Source organism: Hyalella azteca, unplaced genomic scaffold (assembly GCF_000764305.2).
Source record: "Hyalella azteca isolate HAZT.00-mixed unplaced genomic scaffold, Hazt_2.0.2 contig12579, whole genome shotgun sequence".
NCBI lineage: Eukaryota > Metazoa > Arthropoda > Malacostraca > Amphipoda > Hyalellidae > Hyalella > Hyalella azteca.
Genome location: NW_025942534.1, coordinates 223,466 through 242,563, shown reverse-complemented (window position 1 = coordinate 242,563; position 19,098 = coordinate 223,466). Strand labels below are relative to the sequence as shown.

General features: G+C 37.3%; 1 protein-coding gene across 1 annotated transcript; it reads right to left on the bottom strand.

Moving 5' to 3' along the window:
* Window positions 1-11,563: 11,563 nt before the first annotated feature.
* LOC108669913 (ubiquitin) lies at window positions 11,564-17,608 on the bottom strand. Its single transcript, XM_018157355.2, has 2 exons — window positions 17,534-17,608; window positions 11,564-11,977 (listed from the first exon to the last, which is right to left on the bottom strand). The coding sequence occupies exon 2, from the start codon at window positions 11,972-11,974 to the stop codon at window positions 11,741-11,743; it is 234 nt and encodes a 77-aa protein (XP_018012844.1). The 5' UTR covers window positions 11,975-11,977; window positions 17,534-17,608; the 3' UTR covers window positions 11,564-11,740.
* Between the last annotated feature and the right edge of the window lie 1,490 nt (window positions 17,609-19,098).

Sequence of the window (19,098 nt, the reverse complement as noted above, 5' to 3'; positions counted from 1 at the left end):
CTAAACTTTACGCCTCCGGTTCATGCCCTGGGATTTTATATGGCTTGCCGAAAATTCATAAGTCGGATTTTGCCACAAAGTTTCAATTCCGACCAATTTTTGCCGCATATAATGCCCCTAGTTTTAAACTGGCTAAATTTCTAGTTCCTGTCTTAAACTGTCTTACAACTAACCAGTATACAGTCTGTCTCTTATACACATCTAGATGTGTATAAGAGACAGGCAGTTGACTAGTGGCACAGCAGTTTACTAGTGGCAGTAGGATTTGGTAGGTTTCCATTCTAAAGCTTTTAAATAAATATTGCAACATTTTGTGACGTTTCGTTGTTGCTGACAACAGTGACACGTAGTGCGGTGTTTTGAGAGTCACATAAAGCAAACAGAACTTGAGTAACGCATACGGTTATTTTTTTATAGTTTTTCATTTCTCAATACGTCCTTAATGTGACGGAATATACCGCGTTTACCCTACCTCCTGAAATAATACGATATTAGAGCCGTGATATTTCAGACAAAAATAGGACTTTTCCAGCCCTGTCAGGCCTGTCTAACAGTCTAAGGAGGCTAGTGATAAAGCAGTCAATTTTTTTATAATTGATTTGTAGGCTTTGGGTAGCCTATGCAGGCAGCACACCTCCCACTCCCTGGCTCAAAGCCTAAGCACAACTGGGGTTTTGGAGAATTTGGACACTTCACTTCATTTCTATAGCTATCTCTTTACTTTCTAGTACCTCCACGGCTCCACCAGCGAGTACCAGTAATTATTAGCTAATATTAATTATATTATTATGTAGCATTTATATTTAAATTCTACATAATAATAATAATGAGAAATGGACACGAAAATTTGAAGAGATTAACTTATGAAGCCGTGCAAACATGGCTCATGCGAGCTTGAGATTTATATAAAAATTAATATTCCAGCTCTCTTGTGCAAGATGGGGCGACAGAATTAATAATCATACATAAAAAAATTGATCATTGCAGGGAATCAGGATTAGTAAAGAGCCACCACCAGGCACCAACATTTGCAGCGGAAAATAAAGAGTTGCTGATGGTGCTAGGTACCGGTAGCGGTAGGTATAATACATTGAACGAAATTTGTCTTGAATGTTATAGTTATTCTTTTTTATCATAAATAAAAATGATTAATGATGGAAGCCAGAGAAAATTATTCCCATGTAGGTAATGATGTATTTGACTTAAAACAATACAGAATAGTTGATTGCAAAAAATCGGCTAGGTATCACGGAACAAACTGCTTTCCTCTGTTGAGGAAGAAACCTGGGCAGTGCCACTTTTTTATCTAGCCGAATAGACTATCACAAAGTGCAACAGAGCTTGTTGTTGTAATTGCCATCCTGGTAGTGGCGACTAGGGAGGGGGGTGATAGGTCAGTTTTTCCGGGCACTCGGTGCCACTGGTAGTTCTACGACCATCACTGGCTCGCTGACCTGCCAGAACCATTTGATTGCATTACACAACACCCTGGACAAGCCAGGTACTCATTTATCAACCAGAGTTGGATTAATGGCTGAGTTGACCATGAGCTGAGCTTCCCGGTAGAAATGGGTGCGAGAGACGGAGAACCCGGGAGCTGGGTGCGAGAGACAGAGAACCCGGGAGCTGGGTGCGAGAGACAGAGAACCCGGGAGCTGGGTGCGAGAGACAGAGAACCCGGGAGCTGGGGGCGAGAGACAGAGAACCCGGGAGCTGGGTGCGAGAGACAGAGAACCCGGGAGCTGGGTGCGAGAGACAGAGGACCCGGGAGCTGGGTGCGAGAGACAGAGTCTCTCACCACTGCACCACCACAGCTCGCAATAGAGCTTCGCGATGCTACGTACGTAGCTATCGTAATATGGTTAACATAACATGTATTGATTGTTTAAACAATGCTTGAATAATACATTGTTTAACAATTTTTTTTATCAAACTCAAACTTGAATTGTCGATGAAGCACATACCTGCATACGAACTAAATTAACAATGATTTTATTTTTCCAGCACCAGCCAAATAAAAACACACTCACGGTTGACGTTCCACGGTTCAATTAACCATAAATCATATCAGACTTGCTGATTCTAACCGAATTAATCCGTTGATTTCGTAAGCCTGGTTTGATGACATTATATGTATGAATTAATTCCATTCTTGGAAAATCCTAAAATATTTAATTAAATGAATTTTTTGCAAATTTGAGCGTAGTAGAGACTTTCAAGCCCTTCCTCTCACTTCGTTCGGGTGGAATTCTCCCTGCGCCCGATTTGGGTCGAAAATAATATGCGTTTAAAAAATACTTTTTAAAGACAACACTTCTGAACAATCTAGTGTCTTGGATGTTACAAATGTACAATGAATTTCTAATTTTATTTCAAAATATTGAAAAAAAAATATTTTTCAATTCTTTTTTATGATATCATAATTTTGTAATCAAAATTATTCATTCTGTCAACTGATTCATGTATTCTCTCTGACTTTATGCAATTGTGCAAAATTTCATATCAATTGGACAGGTCAAATTGTGTCATAGGCCTATCTGGATAATAAGATTTGTAGCAGACAGACAGACAGCCAAACAAACAACAAGAAGTGAAGTTAAGGAGAAGTGTTGTAATAATAAAAATGAAGTTGAAGTTTTTTTTTTTTTGAAGTTGAAGTTTGTTCCTGTAATTTGGGCCAAGACTTAAAAACTTAGCGATATCCTACGGAATGATTACAAGGGGATCTGAACTTCGGAATTCCGGCCGCTGAGCTAACCGATTGAAATGAATGCCTGTACGACTGAGCACGAAAAGCAATGAATTGACGTATTATGGCTAATCATACCTTGGCTAGTCTGCAAGTAGAGGAACAATATTCATTCGTCAGCTATATGATATCTAATAAACATTTCAATGTCCTCTCAATGCTATGTTTCCACATTCGTTTTAGCTCCGTGACACGCCTGACTATGGAAGCACAAAATGCATCAATGAGTGGCAGGGTGGCCCAGTGGTATGGGCAGGGTGGCCCAGTGGTTAAAGTTCAGAGTACCAAGATTGGCGCAGAGAGGCGCGGAGTCGATCCCAGCTCTGTGCGCCAGTTTCTGGTCAGAATCGGCGAGGAGGCCGGGCGGTTAAGCACAGCAGAATTGTAGCAGTGAGTTGTGAGTTCGAGACCGCAACAAGCTGTGGATGTTCTGCGATGTTAAGAATCGGCGACAGGCCTACGGCCTAATAAACGCTAAAACCGCTATTATAAGAAGACGATTGCGCCAGACCCGTTTAATTGTCCCATTGATGGCAAGACCATCAATGATAATTTGATAAATTATTTGATAAAAAAGGCAGAAATTTACAGTGCGTAGGTGACGTAAAATAATTGAATAAAATAAACATCGTTTTATTTCATTGGTTGTATTATAAGAGTTAGCTAAGCCAGGTTGATGCAACAAATTACAATGATTCAACATTTGGCAGCATTTCGCTTGTAAATTTGCGTTTCATTGCAAGTTTAAAGTGATTATTGAATAATTAAATAGCTCATATTTTTAGTTTACAGGGGCATGTATATTCGAGCCGTTGAACATACGAATTTCTGCAAATACCATAAATACAACGAAATGAGAGGCCTCTGAGTGTCGCGTAAGCAAATTGAAACGTCTCGGACGAAATTAAAAAAATTGTCACGAGCTTGACATCACCGTCAGGCCATAGTGTATACGTATATCAAGTTTCATCGAACTACTTTCAGTACTTTGGGAGATATTCGACGTACACTGAATCTGGACCCGTGGCCGCGAGACCGGCCGCGGGTCCGGCCGTAAATTCGTCCGAGACGTCAAATTGAAGCAAGCAGAGAAGGCCTGTCCAGCTCGTTAACTGCTCGTAAGTTGTGACTATGTTTCCAGTCTAAAATTCAGAGAGCAATACTAAATATTTGAATTAATAATTCTTAAATTTAATTTAATTCTTAAATTTTCTTTTAATCAAATTCTTAATTTAATTCTTAAAATTTTCCACAATTTTGCGGATAATGAAGAATTTGAAGTCCGTGGCTGATCGCGAAATGCTAATAATTAATGATTTTCAATAAATTGATTATTGATTTTCAATAAAAAAGGATGCAAATCACATATTCGCGAGGATAAAGAATTATTTCTAATGAGAATATAAATTATTTCAAATTCATTGTAAATTGCTATTGGGTTCGTGAAGGCAAGATGACGGGAAACCACTTAATTTCTCGAGTTTTTTGCAAATTTAGATCGTCAATAATTAAAACGTGGTTAAAGATCATGTACGAAATGACTCAAATGCATGGAGTCATGGTCACCCGGTCAATCCTAACTCAATATTTAAATGAACTACTGTGCACTCTTGCGTCTTTTTACATTACATTATATATATGATATACAGAGTAATGCTTATCGCTACGTGACGGCAAACCACCATGTTTGTGAGACGCTGGCCTGTTGATAAGATATTTCCACTCGAAGAGCTTATCATCCCGATTTTGACGCTGGCATAAATAAAAATTTATAGCCAGTAACATATGACCTGCGTGTCAGGTAGGGTATGTGGTCATGTTCATGTTCATGTGGTCATGTCATGTTCATGTTCATGTTCTGTCATGTCAGGCAGGTCATGTCAGGCAGGTCATGACCACCATGAACATGAACATGACCACCATGAACATAAACATGACCACCATGAACATGAACATGACCACCATGAACATAAACATGACCACCACATGAACATGAACATGACCACCATGAACATAAACATGACCACCATGAACATGAACATGACCACCATGAACATAAACATGACCACCATGAACATGACCACCACAATAATACGAGTATATTATTATTAATACGCAGTCGAGCAAGCAGGAGGTAGAAAAGATTAAAATTGCAGTGATTTTGATTATTATTAGAGGAAATTAATACAAATTAACTCGGAAAACACAACCGAGCATATCAGGAATATTTGACATTTAGAAGTTTTATTTATTTCAATTATGTCACGGACACATTTACCGTCGTCAATGCTATTCGTACTAATGTTTTGCAACCGAGAACTCCCGTCAGTCACGAAAGGGTTCATTTTGACGAGTTTGTTGAAAACGAAGTCCAGGAAATATTACAACTGACTTGAAGATAAGGGATGCAGGCTCAGGCTGCAAGGTACGTTGCAGCTTATTTTGAAGTTGGGTTCCTTATCTTTGCGTAAAGTTGCAGCTTATCTTGAAGTCGGATTCCTTATCTTTGCGTAATGTTGGAGCTTATTTTGAAGTTGGGTTCCTTATCTATGCCTATCATCGGCGTTTTGATTGAGATGAGAGGATATAAAACTAAGCACGAAATTAGCCCTAATGCATATTATATCGTAAGCCCAGACTAACAAGGTGAGCTTAGGTTGTTGTTCAACATTGTGCAGAACAAGCATCGTTTACTTTGCATCTTAGCATTCGTTGACGTTGTATATATTGGAGAATTCTTAACTTGTATGGGACGATTAAAGCGAATAAGTGAGCATTGAAGTATTTTTGCCGACATCACGGAGACTGCTTTATATTGTAGAAGTCCTCGTATGTTGTTCAAAGTGTCCATGTAATCATTGAGAATTTGTTAAACCACTCGTAACATAATGTGCTTGATTTTTATATACCTTTAATTGGGAATAAAATCATGTTTGAAAATGACTTTAAATGTCGTTCACTCCGTCAATTACATAGCCTGCTTAACTTTATTATATTATTACTTTAATTTACGCCAGCAACTCTTAAGTTTCTAGCTTTATAAATTACTTGTTGTATTTACTGCAGCAAGGAACTTTACTCGCACAATTACTCAGTTCCTTTACTTTAATGATCAATATTTTGCGATTGAAATGTAAGCACGTCTTCACTTCAGAAATTAAGTTACTTAATGTTAATTTAGTTTATTAATGCATGTTTCCTTCATCAATAAATTAATTTCTTCTTTTGTTTAAGCACTTCATTCTATGTGATGATCTCAAACATTTTGATGGGTGGTAAGCTTTACCGATAACCATAGCTGGGCAGCGCTACTTTGAAATGTAGCGGGCGCTACCGCTACCGCTACATTGGCTTATAAATGTAGCGCCGCTACCGCTACTGAAAATGTAGCGGCCGCTACATGTAGCGCGCTACTGCCCACCGCTTCCGATAACCGAACTTGACGAATCATTTGTATTGAGAGCAAATGCATAGCATACGAAAATCATTTTGAACGTTGCCTATGTCACAACCTAAAATTCAATTTTTGAGTATTTAATTTAAAAACTGCAGTTTCGGATTTCGGGAAGAATTACGTAAATAATAATAATCGACGTTTAGTCTCATAATTAATTTACAAATTTCTAATTAATAAAAAAATACTACAAATTGAATTGTCTCTTGCAGGTATACAACATGGAAAAGAGTAATTTCAGTATGAAGAAGTCCTATCAGTCATTCGAAGATTCTTCTTCCCAATTCACAGATTCTCTCCGAAGTCATGAATTTATTCAGGACGCTGCGGAGCCTCCAAATGACCGCCATGGGCCAGTCAAGGGGAAACCATATGACTTGCTGCTAGATGGCATCAAAATGATCATAATTTTTAATTTTTTCAACGTCACTGGCGAGGAAAACCGACATGGTTCACGCAGTGACATAGAAAATCTTAGAAAAATTGGCAACGAACGCAATTTCACTGTCGAAGTTTATGAAGACCTCGACAAGACGGACTTTGATAAAGAAATCAATCGTATACAAAAACACGAAAGACTCGAGAATACGTCGTTGTTGATGATCGTAGTCATGAGCCACGGAGATGGAAGAAATGCTTATTGTTTCCAGAGTTCAGACGGTGAGAGCGTCAGTATGGAAGAAGTCATTGCTCGTTTCAACGACTTGAACTGTCCTTCATTGAAGGGAAAACCTAAAATTATGGCCGGCGTCTTCTGTAGAAACATCGTGAACGCCGACTCCTCGTCTCGCGCTGAAGCAATTTCGGATAGTAATTTAAACGATACGGTTAAAATTTATTCGGCCAAGTATGGAGAGAAATCTTACAGACACGAAGATAATGGAACCTTTCTAGTGCAAGCTCTTAGCGCAGCTCTAGAGAAACACAGCTTCACTAGCTTACGTGAACTCTTGTCAACATTTCACAAGGGTTGGGAAGAACATTTGAATCCTGAAATTAAGTTCATAAACTTTAGGGATGTATATCTCTGCTAGAGAGTTTGACAACTAAATTTTTATTTATTATATGTTTTATATAAAAATATTTTATACAAAATAATATTCCAACGCATGTTTTTCGACTTCATTCACAATCAAACAGTTGATCTCATCTCCTATGCGTTGAATTTGATTAATGATTTGTCTCTTTTTCTACGTTTCGTGTTGTGGCAGAGTCGCTCTCAGTCGCGATGTTGCAATAGCGCATCATAACTGCTGGCGACCCACTCGCCATAACTATGGTACGGCGTGCTATTTCTTCAATATTTTCAACATATGGCATCATCTGAAGGAGAATGGTTCATGAGAAGGAATTTAGAATAAAATTATTGATGATTTTAAAGTTCTAATATTTTAATTCTTTATATCAGTAAAAATTATGCAGGTGCACATAACAGTTTAAAACAATTGTTCGGAATCTAAAATATTAACGCGATTGAATACAATAATTTTTAATGCAATATTCAGTGCAATTTCGTACAACAATATCGCCCCAATATATAATTTGAATATATTGTATTGATAACACGGAAATAATTAAGCGGTTTAGATAATCCTACAACCGCACCAAAGCCGATAGCCGTAATCAGGGAATACTTTAGTCTACACTAGAAACTATCATAGAAAATTCAACCACATATTCTTATGGATAACTATAAAATAATTCAGTTGACGAAGTATGTGTCAAGGCAGCTTACATTTGTTCAATTTTACTGTCGCTCCTCATCTCTGTAGCCGATTAATGAAATAATTAAATAATAAATTCAATAGATACTGAAGTTTGATTGAAAAAAATACGTTATTAATGCAATATAACAGTTTGTGTGCTTGCATGAGCGTTTTTACCTTTTGTTTTTATCACCCATGAAATAATTCAAGTAGATTTTATGAAGTTTGAGCAAATTCTTGTCATATAGCAAAATTAAATTTAAAATTTTACACTAAAAAAATTTATATGATACGAAATGTAGTTTAATTATGCTACAAAACATTAACTTGAGAACAAAAATGGATACAAAATTTTCCCAGAATAATCTTGCTCAAAAATTTGTCCGCCTCTCTAAAGGCGGTTGTTTTTAAAGGCTATAGTCTTACAAATATCAATCGATAATTGCATAAAAATTTTGGAGCCTCAGAGAGGTGCTAAGCTGTGATCACGAATGTATGTTGAGAGAAAATCAACGGCTACACTCCGCCTTCCTGTTCATGAATTATTATTGTTTGAATGGAGGGCAGTAATATTACTTTCAGCTATGCTTAAATGGCATGCAGTCATTACGCCAAATTAGAGGTTTCAGCCCCCCAACTTAGGGGTCTATTGAGTTTTTACAGCAATATCGGCGGTGAAGTATATATATCTTGACCAAGTTAGGCCTATCGTCGATTCTTGCAATTTTTTGTGACATGTTAATGTCAAACGGCCAGTTTTTCAATCTCCCGTGAGTAAGTTACAAAAAATTACAAAAATCAACGATAGATCGAACTTGGTCAAGATATATATACTTCAACGCCGCTATCGCTATAAAATGTCACCAGATCCCAAAGTAGGGTGGCTGGAACCTCTCTAATTTAGCCTAATGACAGCAAGTGATGCTTGGCATTTTGCGCGTTAACCGAAAAAATATAACTCAGTACTCACTGCAGTGAATGACAGAGAGCGTATTTTCTCGTCGACGAAAAACGTGAAGTCACGGACGGACAGACAGACAGACGGACGGACAGACGGACATGGCGAGCACAATAGTGCATTTTTTCATAAATGAAAAAATGCTCTAAAAATTACTGCCTCCTATCAACCATTAACAATTCATGGACAGGAATGAGGAATGTAACCGTTGTTGATCACTTAATTAACAAGGGCAGGGTGGCCCAGTGGTTAAAGTCCAGAGTACCAAGATTGGCGCAGAGAGGCGCGGGTTCGATCCCAGCTCTGTGCGCCAGTTTCTGGTCAGAATCGGCGAGGAGGCCGGGCGGTTAAGCACAGCAGAATTGTAGCAGTGAGTTGCGAGTTCGAGACCGCAACAAGCTGTGGATGTTCTGCGATGTTAAGAATCGGCGACAAGCCTACGACTAATAAATGCTGAAACTGCTATTATTAATAATATTATATTATTGTTATTACATGCATTCCTTGTCAGCGCTTATCACCTCTCAGAGGCTCCAGAATTCGTTGAATGTTTAACGTTCAATTGCCCTGGGCCACAGTCATCGGATGATACTCTCAACAAGAATCGTTCAGGAAAATCTAGGAATCAATTTTATTCTCAAATTACTTTTTTTGTAGCATTATCGAATGATATTTGGCTGGAAATAAATTTTTACAATATAAAATTTCACATTAAATATCGCTATATGATGAAAATTTGCTCAAATGTTTTAAAATCTAAATGAGTAATTTTATGGGTATTAGAACAAAAAGTAAATACGCTCATGCTAGCGAGTAAATTTCCTATTGTTTTAATAACGTGTTAATTCTACGCAAACTTCCATCACTATTAAATTCATTACTTTATTCGTCAGCTACGAAGATGGACGCAGAGTCTGAAATTGAACAAATGAAGGTTGCCGTGATATATACTTTTGCTAAACAAATTATTTTTTAGTTATCCATAGGAAGATGAAATTGAATTTTTTATGACTGTTTCGAGCATAGACTAAAGTATTCCCTGATCGCGGCTATTGGCATTGGGGCGGTTGTACGAATTTCTAAACCGCTTAATTATGTCTGCTATCAATAGAATATATTCAAATTATATATTTTCGGGCGATAATGTATGCAGGAAATTACAGTGAATATCGCATTAACAATTTATCACTTTCAATCGCGTTAATATTCAAGTTTTTTGTACAATTGTTTTCAACTGTTATGTGAACCTCCATAATTTTTACCTATTTACAGATTTAACTTGCCTACTCAGGGAGCGGGGCCAAGCAACCAGCCCAGCAAGGACGATCTTGCATATCTATATATATAAACTATCTAGGAAATAGTGACATATATATATAAACTGAAAAAACGGCGCTGCAACTTCTCCACGCGACAAAATTTTTTCTCGCTTCGAATCACCGACATGTGTGATGTGGAAGAGCCTCCCCGATGACATCGTTGGCGCTCCAAGTATGAACGCGTTCAAGAACAGACTAGATAAAGCTATGGAAAAATATATGTTCAGACTTGAAATGCCTAGATGGCGAGTGGGTCGCCAGCAGTTATGATGCGCTATTGCAACATCGCGACTGAGAGCGACTCTGCCACAACACGAAACGTAGAAAAAGAGACAAATAAAATTAATTCAACGCATAGGAGATGAGATCAACTGTTAGAATAGAAATGTCGGCATTGAAGAATAGGACCATGGCTGTTGAGTGAGAATTAAGTCGAAAAATTAGAGTTTTAAATTTTATTACTGGCATCCAAACTCCCCAATTTTGTTTACTCATTCATTCATGTTGATCAAATCTCCGAATTCGAATCTGGTCATGAAATGCCTGTTACCAGCCAGTCCATCATAAGACACAGTTGTCACTTGGCCACATATCAAGATTTAATGCCTGCTGAAACTACTGTCCGTTGTTAATCAGGCATCCCATTCTATTTTTTATAAGCGAGACATAATATTCACTAGACGTTATAGAAATTTGCGGGAAAGTACTAGACCTAAGTTAGCGTCTGGACAACAACACGGGACACATCACGCGATCAAGGCCTAAGTGGGCGGAAGCTCAAGTATTACCACCCCGTATACTGTACTGTAACTCGTGTATTACCACCCCGTATACTGTACTGTAACTCGTGTATTACCACCCCGTATACTGTACTGTAACTCGTGTATTACCACCCCGTATACTGTACCGTAACTCGCGTATTACTACCCCGTCTACTATGCTGTAACTCGCGTGGATCTAACCCGTATCGAGACAAATTCTCTATATTGTGTCTTTCTTATCCCACACGCACTTGGTCAGCGTATCACCGAAATCAGATAAGTCTGAAATAATAAGTCTGAAGGCGCACAATATAGCGCCTAACTAAAAATTACTGTATAATATAATTGTCAATAACAATAAAAACTTTTAGTTGTAGCCGTTAGCTATCACTGGCCAATAGAACTCTAATAGATAAATTCAGAACTTTTCCGGGTTGAGGTTTATTGAAGACGCGAAAACGGTGCAAGTTCATTCTGAATCAACAAAACATTGCTGTACGCAAATCTAATCGTGATGCGATTCAATAGCGAACGTTATAGAAAGTGAGCTATTGTATCATAAACGTACAAGACTAAGTCATGCCCATGTAGTCATCAAAGGGATTAAAATAACAGCTCAATCAAGTCGTTTAATGAGATCCGTATATAAACTCAATTCATGTCATACACAAAAGCTGTATCAGCTAACTAAAGATATCACTTATACATATCCGTGACTCGCATAATTTCAAAATAATCAATATTGCATATCCTTTTACTGTAAGTAAACAATGGAACGTAGGAAACATGTTTATCACTGGCCACCCCGCAGACGTAGCACCAAGTGGAGGGTAGACTCCTTCTGGATGTTGTAGTCGGACAGGGTGCGACCATCTTCCAACTGCTTGCCAGCAAAGATAAGACGCTGTTGATCGGGAGGGATTCCTTCCTTATCTTGAATTTTGGCCTTCACGTTCTCGATGGTATCGGAGGCCTCCACCTCCAGAGTGATGGTCTTGCCAGTCAGGGTCTTCACAAAGATCTGCATCGTCTGGAAAAGGAAGAGTTGATTACTACCTTGTTGAGCATGTCGAAAAACGCTGCATTTATATGCAATTTCTCCGTATCTGGACTACTCAGACTAACAGACCTGCATGTAATTAACAAGTATACCTACAGCAATATCTGATGACAGGAAGTGTGAACACATGAAAAAAGTTCAATGGAAATGTGCAGCTCCAAATCAGGTCTTTATTAATACATGATATACCTCGCAGCAACACAATTCTCGTCAACTGACAACAGAAAGATATTGAAAATATCTTTGCTTTAAAAAATGCCATAACAGCTCTAAGCTTATGGCGTCTCACCAATTTGAGAGTGAACTGTCTCGACTTCAGAAGAAATCTTTCAATACAAAAACTAAAGAATATTTATGGATTATTAACTACGTAGACAGTTGATGCAAATGTATTCTAAAAACAACAGAAATAAAATTCTGGCCACAATAATACAAACCAAACCAATATGGTTTAGATAAAATTTAACAGAAACCCAAGCACACGACAGCACCTCAGAGCACACGACAGCACCTCAGAGCACACAACAGCACCTCAGAGCACACAACAACAGCACCTCAGAGCACACAACAGCACCTCAGAGCACACAACAGCACCTCAGACAGCACCTCAGAGCACACAGCACACACAAGTTTGACGTCTTGTGTGATGGTTTATGAGCTGCATTGTCCCAAAGGATCAAACAGGACTAAACAATGTTGATCATTTGTGTATGCTGGTTTAGGCTCCGTAAAAAATGCTGCCTTATGAATAATGAAATAATGGTTTATTGACAAAATAATGGCTGGTTTGTAAAATAATGGCTTGTATGTACACTAATGGCTTATCAGTAATATGTACAATAAAGGCCAAATTTCTAATCTATCATGTATGACAATGCTGGTAACCATGACTTTACCAATCAGCATTATCCCATCAACTTCCTGAAAATCAGCAGTAAAAATTCATGCATGATATTCAAAATCATGCATTTTTCCCATCTTCACAATAGCCACATTTGGCATGGGCCAGCAAATGATTTAGTACAATTGTCTGCAGTCACAGGTATTTTGTCTGGTATACGAGTAGTTAGTACAATTATGGGGTTAAGGGCTCTACTGGCATCATAAGACTTGAAAAAATAACTTGACCAGAAAGTCTTTCTGGACCTCGTGCATTGAGGTAATATATTCAATCAGTGACAACTAATTAAAAGGATAACTTGCATGAAAGACAATTTTGTCTTTGCTAGGAATTTTGGTAGATTTGTTCCACGAGTAGCGTATGGCTATATATCTTGACTAGCTTTCCATGCCATTTTTCATGAATAACGAGATTCTCACTGGATGAACTACCTCCTATCTCAGTACGAGTAGGTTTGGCCCAAAACATAAATCAATTGAAATTCTTGGCCCTTTGGAGCCACAAGATTTTGATATGAAAATTAAAATCCCAATATGTTCAAGACCTTCAATATTTAGACCAAGCCTGGCAACTTTTTACGGTCTAATGAAAATTAATAAATTGCCTTGCTCTGGGTTCCAATGCAAAATTATGTCTATTCATAAATTGCCCTTGAATGAATCAGCCCTTACATTTTGTGTGAAAACATTAAAATGACATTTTAATTAGCTCAGGTATTCACCCAATCATTCATGTCCGAATCAACACCAAAACAATTCCCAGCTGCTACTCAAATTCATTACATTCCAAGTCACTTCAATGAACCTCATACAAACCCCCATACAAACCCTCATACAAACCCCCATACAAACCTGCATACAAACCTCGTACAAACCTCATACAAACCCCGTACAAACCCCGTACAAACCCTCATACAAACCCTCGTACAAACCTCATACAAACCTTGTACAAACCCTCGTACAAACCCTCATACAAACCTCGTACAAACCCTCGTACAAACCCTCGTACAAACCCTCGTACAAACCCTCGTACAAACCCTCGTACAAACCCTCGTACAAACCCTCATACAAACCCTTGTACAAACCCTTGTACAAACCCTCGTACAAACCCTCGTACAAACCCTCGTACAAACCCTCGTACAAACCCTCGTACAAACCTCGTACAAACCTCATACAAACCTCATACAAACCTCATAGTCATACAAACCTCATACAAACCTCATACAAACCTCATACAAACCTCATACAAACCCCCACCAGGGATTAGAGAAATGCCCATGTAATGAGACAATGTTACCTATTTCTATGGCCCTGACCTCATCCTTTTCTTGAAAAAACATTTTTATATCTTTATTTGAATGAATCTATTTCCACAGCAGCCATTTTATTTCAATTCTGTCAATATTCCAGATACCGAGTTATTTAGTAGCAGTTCCAGATTTCAATCTTCTATGTAATGACATTCATCACCTTTGACATTTTAGATTGAACCATAATACATAGCAGATTTAGTCTAAGACACAAGCGGGATCAGAATTTTCATGTTAGTTTCTGAAATCTCAGGGTTCCAACGTGACAAATTTTAAATACATTTGGAATCTTGTGGCCTGATTGTGCACTTTTTTGTTAACAATTAGGTAGTAGGTAATTCATCTGGTGGAAATCTAGCAGATCCAGAAATGGCAGGAAAGCTCTAGTCGCAGCCCTAACGGCAGATGTTTTCCACGCTTGCACACAAGGAGGCGCTGACCTCCCTACTTCACTTGAAGGACAGCTTCATTTCTTAACTCATGTTTGAAAATGAACAAGGTCATCCCTTATCAGCATGTCTAATCATAGTGTCAAGCAGGGTTTTTCAGACTTTCTTAAGTTCATTTTTCAGTCCTATAAGTAAACCAGCATAGTTTGTGGATACCAGAATTATCATACATAAGATTTTGGTTAAAATCAGTGGTTCCCAAAGTGGGTAACATCGCCCCCCTGGGGGCAGTGAGGCAGAAAGGGGCAGAAGGGGGTGGCAGTCCGCAAAGTCAGAGTCAGAAGTTAGTAGTTAGTACATTTGTTTAACGATTGGTACACAACACACGCAGAACATGACTCCCAATCAGATTATTTTCACAATCTAAAAATCACCATTTGGTAGCTGGGAATTTATATTCAAAATTTCATTCAAATCTGTTCAGTAGTTGGGAAAAAAATTCTTTGGTCACTGCAAATTTCAGCCCATATTGCCATATAGCTCCAGAATGAAGGTGAAATTTACAAATTTTTCACAAGCTAAACATCACTGTTAGGTCATAATGAATGTGTGTTCCAAGTTTTATCTAGCTGCATTCATTAGTTTGGGAGATTTTCATTAGTTTGGGGTCACTGATTTGGAGAATTGCCGTGAGACTGGCTGAGTCCGACTGTAAATTTGTCCGAGCAGTCTTGAATTTCTAGTGCTGAAACAGTTATAACTGTAAAATAATATATTGGTTTACTAAATTGGGTTCAATTTGTTAAATACACATTTGTGTTTAACCTATTTCTCAAAATTGCAGCATACTAAATATCAAGAAAGAGGGGTTTGTTTTTATATGTATCTGACAGGAAAGGGGGGTGCATGCCTGAAAAAGTTTGTGAACCACTGGTTTAAATCTTGAGTAGATGTGGAAATTAATAATGAACTGATTTTAAAAAAATCAGTTTCTCAAGACTTTCTTGAGAATCCTGAGTATCAATTTACCCTATCAAAACCCCATATACCCTAGACAACTTCAAACAATTTATTACAACAATAAACAATACAATAACAATTAAACAAACAAACAACAAACAAATAAACAAACAATAAATTAAACAATTTATTTATATTTGCAGCCATGAGCCATCTAGTTGCATCCTAGTGGCAAACCATAAATTTATTAGAATCTGTTCCTTTTTTGATATTCTCATTTATTCATGATTTAAACCATTATCTTAGATATGATAATGCTGGTATCCATAATTCTGTGCTGGTCTACTTATAGGAGTCAAAATTGAACTTGAAGAGTTTGAAAACTGTCAGCTTTGTAACTCTACTTTGAGCTGCATTCATAAAAAAATGCAGTTACTATCCCTAGACCAACTACCTAGATCTAATTATAAAATTATTTTAATTCCTCTATAGCAATACAAATTGAAGTACATTTTTATCTACACTTTGATCTCAATTAGTGAAACGGCTCAATTTCAACACATTGACGCTTGACGTCCATAGTAGCAAAGCAAAGAGTTTTATAGACTCTTCCTCAAGTTCATTTTTGAGTCCTATAAGTAGACCAGTAAAGTATCATGCATAGTGGCAAAGCAGAGAGTTTTTTAGACTCTCCCTCAAGTTCATTTTTGAGTCCTATAAGTAGACCAGTAAAGTATCATGGATACCAGTATTATCTTGCATAAGAAATTGGTTTAAATCTCGAGTAAATGAGGAAATTAAAAATGAACAGATTCTAAAAAATCTCTAATTGTCACTGTCAATCATTCTTTATTTATAATCATTATTTATTGATAATCATTCACATCTGTCAATCATTCTTTATTTATAGTCAGAAAAAATAGTCTGCAACCAAGTCATCACTCAACCCTGAACTGTCAGAGTCACTTGAAGAACCTTCTGCTAATAAGGCTGCTATTTGGTCATTAGTAAGTGAAGCTTTACATTTACTCATGGTACAGGCCAAATAATAATTGCATGATTTCTCAAAGATATTCTCAAAGCGTCAAGAGTGTTTCAGCGTTAAAGTGTTCAAGCCTCAAGGCATAAAATCTTTGTTTTTTCCAACTCATAAGTTCCTAACAAATGGAAATACAAAAAGGCAATGACTTCTCAAGTTCTTTGCAATTGCATAGTCAACTTATAGTGCACTTCTAGTTAAAAAAATGGAATCAAATAAAATTTTAATAATTTGTTCTTCATGCAATCTTTAAATCAAATTAAATATCTACAAAAATTTTACATTATGTAGCCTCTAAGTGTATACCTACATTAAAATAATTTATAAATTAAAATAATAATTTTGAATTTTTTAGCACAAATGGCATTTGCATTATGGCATAGGCTACCTACCTACATGTTACCTAGCTAACCTAGGTACCTCCTGGCTCCTGCAACTGAGTGAGGCACTTTTTCTTTGTCATGACTTGGTAAGGAAAAGGCTGATATAAAATGTGAAGAACGGATTTAAATTTAATAATTGCAACGACTTTACGTTTTTCAGCTTATGTGTCCTACTTGCTTACTATTTACTAAGCAAGGTGCAAGGACTGCAAGGTAGCTAGATCAACAAAATGTTATTCGCCATTTCGCCTCAATATGAACAAAAGTTACAAAAAGTTTTCCTGTTCAACTGATAACTCCTATGAAAATTTTATAGATGCTTCTCAAATCTCAATATATGAACTACTATCGTCTCAGTATCGTGCCACGTCATCATGTCTGACTGCTGCCGTGTTGCACGGCCCAACCCCATTTCAACACACGTCAAGTCTAGAAATATTCACCACGACCACGCTATGAGCAAAGACGTAACAAATAATAAACACCCAATGAGAATTAAAATCAGATGGCATTCAATTAAATATAATGTCTAACAAGATACTTACGATTCAAGCGCACAATTGTAGTTTCACAAAGAACGAGAGCGATGAACGAGGGTGTCTGACTTATCGGTGTAACAGTAACGTCACTATTGACGCTCGCTGCAGCTGGCGGAGCTTATATACTCAACCCGTTCTTTGTCAGTAAGATTGCTCCGCCGTAGAAACGAGTTCTAGAACCTTCTAGAATTATTCTGAGGTAATTTCCCGTAAGAATTAAAAAGATAGTGAAATCTATTTTATACCATCAGATAATCAATAAATCTGATTAAAGGGATACAATGTCATGATTATTTTCTTTCTTTGTTCGCTGTAAACTATATCACAAATTTTGTAATATATGATGATAAAAATTATTGTAGATTTACTAAAACTGCTCAAATTAACAGGTCCTTTGAAACCTATTCACTAGAAAATAGCAATAATTTCTTTATTTTAAGTCAGTGTTCCCAGCTCCGACAGCTGATTCGTCGAATAAAGAGACGAGGAAACGACGTAATCGATTCGATGATCTCATGCGAACTTTATTTAGGAATACGAGATGCATGGCCCACTGTTCCGTGGATTATTAAATTTGATACTAATGCATTGAATGAATTTAGCATTTTTCTAAAAACTTTTCAACATCGAGAGATGTTAAGTCGAGCCTGCTAGCTATTCCGAAACGTACAGTGAGCCTTGTAGAACGTTCAACTTAGTCCTGTTCCGTAGATTATTAAGTTTGATACTAATGCATTGAATGAATTTAGCATTTCTCTAAAAACTTTTCAACATCGAGAGAATGTTAAGTCGAGTCTGCTAGCTATTCCGTCATCAGGAAACGAACAGTGAGCCTTGAAGAACGTTCAACTTAGTCGACCGTGGTTTAGTGTGACTGAAATTTATTCTTTATGTAAGCTTCAAACATAAAAATTTATCGATAAATAGCATTTCAGGACTTATTTTAACCATAGCCTATTATGTGCAATTTTTTCGTTAAAATATATCGGTTTGATCAAGTTTCGCGTTCGCTTCAGTGTGAACGCAGCGTGAAGCCGTCAGCTGCACGCTGCCATGGCGGCCGACCGTCCCAGCTTCATTAGATTTTTTTTTACATTCCCATCTCCACTTGTAGGGCAACGCTCGGTGACCGAGAATGTGACTATTCTTAGGAACATTACATTATAAAACAAATTTTCATTTGTTTCAATGTAAGATTCAATGCAAAATTCAAGTTTTAATTCACTTGTAAAAAAATTATTTCTAATATATAGGAACCGATTAAATCTGTATTTTGATCACAGTTTAATATAGTTAAATGTCAAATATTTCTTACTAGGAATGGCGTGGCAGTAACGGGTTGAACGAAGCGCGTAGTAATATGTATATTGCGTCATAGTTGAGAGTGTATGCAGTGCATGCAGTAAACTGTATGAGAAACATAGTGCATTGATTTGGGAAAAATTGCGTATATAATGAATGTATTCAATACATTCAATATTCATTATGAGAGAAACCGTTTAAACACCGCTCGTATACAATCAATGCATGCAATATACGAACATCAAAACGACTGCCTGTCGTTTCATGAT